The 6,000-nt window shown below is 40.0% G+C and overlaps 1 protein-coding gene across 1 annotated transcript in view; it reads right to left on the bottom strand.

Annotated features, from left to right (window-relative positions):
- Nucleotides 1-212: 212 nt before the first annotated feature.
- Nucleotides 213-6,000, bottom strand: part of CNKSR3 (CNKSR family member 3) — a 52,516-nt gene continuing 46,728 nt past the window's right edge. Inside the window, exons 11-13 of the mRNA XM_039567912.1 lie at nt 4,219-4,427; nt 3,659-3,748; nt 213-2,312 (exon numbers count right to left, since the gene is read on the bottom strand). Of these exons, the coding sequence (XP_039423846.1) occupies nt 2,014-2,312; nt 3,659-3,748; nt 4,219-4,427 (598 nt within the window). The 3' untranslated portion in view covers nt 213-2,013. The remainder of the gene's footprint in view (nt 2,313-3,658; nt 3,749-4,218; nt 4,428-6,000) is intronic.

Here is a 6,000-nt window from a genome sequence, read left to right as displayed (position 1 = left end):
GATGAGCCAAGTTTTAGCATAATAGCAGAATTTTTCTCAGGTTAAGCCAGAAAGATAGCAGCTGTGATTTATTCCTAGATCTGTGGGACCTTTTTGTTTACCCCTAAACTGTAGAGCATCCTCTGTATTCATTATACGGAATAAGAAGTTAAGCATGATGGCCCCCACTTATTTTTAAAGTACAGAAAACACAACATTGAAGATGAACAAAATTTCCATTTTAAAAGTCTTGTTTAAACAACATCTTTAGAACAGCTCAGCCTTTTGGAGGCTGGACTATACTACACCACAAAGCCTACAACATAGCAGTTTCAGCCCTTTTTCTGGAGGCAGGACCAAACAGTTGTAGGGTTCAACTGCACAGCAGCAGTTCTGGTCATGTCTCTAGTATAGACAGCCATCTTGGGGAATGGAGGAGAGTGGCACAAGACAGACACTTTATAACCTGCTTTGATCAGAAAGGTCCAAACCAGCCCTCCCAGTCATCAGTGAGTCACAATCAAATTAATTGAGAAGTGAATCAAACACCCTGTCTCTCTCTGCAGGGCTGTAGCACAGCTTCATAAGCTCATTGCAGCAGAATGGTCACATCTTCACAAACGGGATTACAGTGTGTTTTTAACACTCCTGTTATCACATGTGATTCCTGCCCCAGTCCTAAGTGTAAACTAGCATTTAACTTCCCTCTTTCCCCACCAATTATTAAATATAAATCCTTCTTTTCAGCAAGACCAAAGGAGTAAAGGCTGTTGGCAATGTATCATCTACAAAAATAGTTAGTCTTATAATTATAAGGTAATACAAAATCTTATTTTCTTTTCATTTGACTAAGCTGTGCCCAACACTTCAATACAGGAAGATACAAACTCTATCTATTTAAATGTAAAAATATATACAACTATATTTAACATTTAAATATCTTTAAACACAACTGTTTGAATACTAACAATCTTATATACATTCCTTCTTAAACAATATCTCTTTAATATCCTCCTCTTTTGTTAAACAAGTTTTATTTTCCTCCCAAAATACCCAATGCTACTTTAAAATTCTGGAGGGGTAAAAATTAGAGCTATATAGAAAATAGCAAGATGTCTTACAATTGTAGTGTATGATAGCACATATTTTTCATAAAAAGAACACATCATTCAAAAACTGAACCACTGTAAAAGTTCTCATAAGTCCAACAGGACTGTCTTTAAAAGGTTACTTTGGTTAACAGCAAGTCATTCTTAAACAATTAAGGAAAAAATATATATTCTTTTACCACCTCTACAGATGCATTTCCTTGGCATGTTGTAGCAATCTGTATACCTTTACAGATGAGCACTGCACTGGTTCAGTGCTCCTTATTTGTACTGTGATTTCAATAAAATAGATTATATATAAGGTTGGATTGATTTATAATTAAATTAGTCCAACTTCCTAAAATCTCTGAATAAGAGAACTCTCTTCCTAAGACTTCACAGGAACTCTGGAGATCAGAGAAAGAATGGTAACACTACTACTTCTTCCTCATAATGTTGATCTCATGCAGTACTCGAAACAGCATCACGAAGTTGCACAAAACTGCTGTTTCCCTGCTTATTTTCCCAGTCAGGAGAGTGACAACTTCTGTGAGCTCTGCATACTCTGACACCCAGCCAGTCACACCAGCCTCTGAGCATTCAGGCAACTAAAGTGCCACTGGACTTCACAGTAATGCAGTGCCTTCCTCTGAGTCATTATGCATATTCCAGGTCACGTGTGGCCTCCACCTCACTGAAATTTTACTCATTTCCATGGGAATAAATGCCTTCAGTTTTTGGCCAGGAAGAGGAACTTGATCTTTATCTTTCTTCCCTCCTCACACTACGAAACCCTCTGATCCATCAAAAATGACAAACAAAAAGGCAAAAGTGTAAGATTCTCCAGGAAAAGAAAACCGCATTAGTCACTGTGTGTCAGTTAAGCTGCAAAGCAGAGAAGTCTGACCAACGAGCAAAGGCACTTGGTAACAGCACTGGGGACAAGTCACTGAGTCAACAATTTCAGTCTTGTCATCCAATTGACCAGCAGCGAGGGCTCTGCCGAGGAGGATTTTGTGGACGATGTAACCGATGATTTTTTAGCACTTTCCTCTTGAAAGGGAATTGTTGCACTGTTGTGGAGGTCTGTATTCATAAAACACCTGCTGCCTCGAATATAATCTGTTCCCCTCACCAACTGCTTGTCAGACACTGGCCTGGAGAGGGGGTGCTGCTTGGAGGGGCTTTCCTCAATGATCGGGGGTATCCTTTCATTGCTGAAGTACCTGCAGAGGACATCTTCATCTGTACAAACAGGAGGAGGAAAACCAATTATTGCTGACTTCAAAACCCTCCATTAACATTTTCTATTTCTATAGAAGTATTCTGGTTACACTTCAAATACCTAGATCTGGGGTTTTGTTCATAAAACACCTGGACATACGCAGCTGTCAATAAATTAATGGCTTTTTACATCTTTAATGGTTTTTAAGTAACATAAGTAACAAAATAAATCCATACACAGGGAAGATACCGTTTGACTGTTATATTCTGGATTCACACACACCAAAAATGCTGGTACAGACTACCTTCATGCAAATCATTATCATGGGTGAGATGTAATAAACCTTCTTCTAATGTGTTATTCAAAATCCTGAAGAGACCAGAGTTGAATCCATGTACTTCTCAATGTAACTCATGAGTAACTTAAAAGCTACAAATATTACTCTGGACAAGAGAAATTAATTTTGCAGGTGAAGATGTAAGACCTTCCCTCCCTGGTTTTGACCAGTGATCTGTGATGCTTTCAGTTTTTTTACTCTTCCCTAGGTACCTGACCAAGGCAGCTGCTGCTAAAGACATCCTACTGGACTAGGCAGGCCTTTGGCTCTGATCCAATACAGCTTAAATACAAGCCTGCAGCACTTAGGTACATTTCAAGTATTAAAAAAGACAACACAAACCCAAAAGCCAAACCAAACAAAAAACCATACACACAAAAACCAGCCCTGCCACCTGGTGATTGCTCTGTTACACTCATTACTTAGCTCACTTCTAACATCCCAGGTTGATGCTTCTTGTTATCAACTTCTGGCTTTGCATGAAAATAATAGAATCCAGCTTTGATTTTACCTAGAATTAGACATTAGCTTTCATAACTGATTCCAAGAATAAACTAGTCATCCTTATTTCCCACTCTAACATGACTGAAATAGTCTTTCAGATGCAAAAGAGGGTGGGAAGAGGACAGTGTGGGAGGTAAAAAAAGCCATCCAACTGAACACCCAATGTTATGAGCTTCTGTCTCCCTCACATTCAGTGATGTCTGCAGAATATGTTGCTTTCTAACAGCAGTAGCGGTAAAAAGCAGCTCCTAAAAGGCCCTATATTTTACATTTTGAGAACAAAATTCAAAATGCTTGCTTCTACAACAGCCTCCACAGTAAGCTAAACAAAAAGACTTAGCAAAAAAGTAGTTTCACAATCCATATTAAATGCAGAAGAAAGGATAAGGCTGCGTGCAAGAGCAAAATAGTAAACTTGTGTAAAGTCACAAGTACAGATCTGCCCTAGTCATTCTTGCTAACATCACCCCAAGGAAATCTTGGAGAGGAAGAGAATAGGATGAGGAATGAAACCTAAAACCTTGCCTTTTCTCCCTGATCCTCGTGGCCTAGAGAAGGGTTCTGCAGCTCCTATCCAGCTTCCATCAGCAGGCATTGACAAAGGACGAGGTTTTCCTAGAGACAACATTGGAGGTTATGAGGAATGATATAAAGTTTAGGAAAACAGTTTTTAAACTTTTACTTTTCCCAGTTAAACAAAGGGAGAGATAGGCAATAAGGAGTTCAAATTGCAGAAAAAAAGAATATTTGAAGATACTTTCACTGGTGACATATAAGAAATCAATGTGCTGAGATTGAACAGCCACCCTCTTGCTCATTTAGAGCAGGAGTGGACATAACGTTAATAACCAAAACACACATGGAAATGGCTTTCTATAGCAGCAGAGCCCAGCTGAATGACAGTCATTAAAGAACAACATTTAAGAAAAACTATTTCAGATGTAGAATTTCATTCATATTCACAATTTGCACAGAATTCCCTTAAGAGTCATTAATAGTCTGACATGCAGTTTTCTAAGACAAGTCATTTCAGACTGACCAAAGCCCTTATCACAACAGTGATACCGAGAGAGAAATGAACTCACCATAGGACTGTGTTTTTTCTCTCATCTTGGCTGGTAGGACATTTACTTCCACGGGATATCCAGGCAACTGATCTGAATCAGCAATAGTAAACCTTCGTCTTCGGCTCTCCTGATCCAGAAAAGAATTGGGAGACTCGGCGCCCTTGGACCCAGGCAGTGGCTGACTGCGTTTGTTGCCTCCTCCATACACAAAACTCCCCTTTTCATCTCTGAAAAGACATAGCACTTCAGTTAGTGGCTTAAAAGAGTTTAATGCTAAAGACATGAGTAGATTTGAAAGATACTTGTAGCACCCAGACATGCTCGTGACAACTGGCAGTGTGCTGCAAACAAGCTGGAAAAAAACCCCAAACAAGTCAGGTGATAGAAGACTTCATTATAGTTAACAAGGAGAAAAGAAAGCTACCCCCCTCATGCTAATTCACTCTTAACGAGCCAGTAATTTAACACAGAGAGAAATCTAGAGGCTCCACTCCTGCAAAAGATTTTGCTAAATGAGACCTGTCTGGCTGTCTGCTCAGGAGTGATACATAAATTTATCCATCTCTGTGCTATTTTAACACCTATCACTTCCATCTGAGGGACTCTCCATTGTAGGAGTCCACTGAATATTTACCACCTTCTCTCTCCCTCCTTAGGAGTTTCAGTCACAGATTCATAGTGTGTATATATATATGATTTTGATTAAATTCTGCAAGGACTTTTGGAAAATAAGCTACCCTTCAAGTTAAGATTTGCCAGGAGGTTTTTTCCCCTTCTCTGTACATGTAGCTTGAAGCAACCATTGGCCAAGTCAGGCATAAAAACACATAGCTGACTGTCTAAGCACACATATAGCCCAGTATTCATAGCAGTCCCTGGCTGGCACATCCCACTTGTCCCGCTCTCCAGCAAGAACAATGCTACAGCTCAGTGAATAAGAAGGAGCTATTTATGGAGATGCAGAGACCAAAAATTGCACTCAAGTGTTACACCACAAATGTATGTACGTGGAGAGCTCTCCTACACCACCACCATGTGGAGACTGTGCCATGGGCAGGGAAACCAAACACTGCTCTCTGCCTCCCAGTGTGGACCAAAGGAGATCCATGCCAGGAAAGGAAGAGAACAGGATGAGGGGAAAAAAAAAAACAACCATCACACGAATGTACCACAGTTTCAAGAGAAAAGCAAAACATGCAGAGGTCAAAATAAATGGCCAAACAGAAGGCAAGCGAACTGTCCTTTCTCCTCTTCCTGCCTGCCACAGCTTCTCACATTTGCTTTCTTTAAAAGTCCAAGTCAAGATGCCTTTCCCTTTCCACACATCATCCAGGACAAGTTTTACAGCTCATATTGTGATTTCCTTCCTTTTCAACAGGGATTCAGGTCTAAAGACATCTGAAGCTCGATATAATTTTGTGTCTTGTTAGGAAAAATAAACAAATTGAGCACATGGACATAACTCACCAATGTGCTTTAAATTTATTGATTTGAAGATAAGACTAAGGCATTCATCTGCTAAATCTATATGCTTGTTATTATGCCAAAAGATTTGGGGCTTTTTAATAAGAACTGAGCATGTGTAACCATAAAAGCAGGGAGAGAGCAGGTCAAGGTGGGTCCAGCTTCATAAAAGTGACCCTACCTTGGAAAGCCCCCTCCCTTCCCAGTCCTGCCCCAAAGATTGCAGTAATACAACCTCTGTCTCTGTATAAGCCCTTACATGACAGGAGGCAAGTGCTTTCCCACAGGGCCTGCAGCAAAAGGCCAGAGTTCCCATGCTGGCCTATCTACACATAA

Source organism: Corvus cornix, chromosome 3, assembly GCF_000738735.6.
Source record: "Corvus cornix cornix isolate S_Up_H32 chromosome 3, ASM73873v5, whole genome shotgun sequence".
In the NCBI taxonomy this organism is placed as follows: Eukaryota; Metazoa; Chordata; class Aves; order Passeriformes; family Corvidae; genus Corvus; species Corvus cornix.
This window is presented reverse-complemented; position numbering and strand designations above follow the sequence as displayed.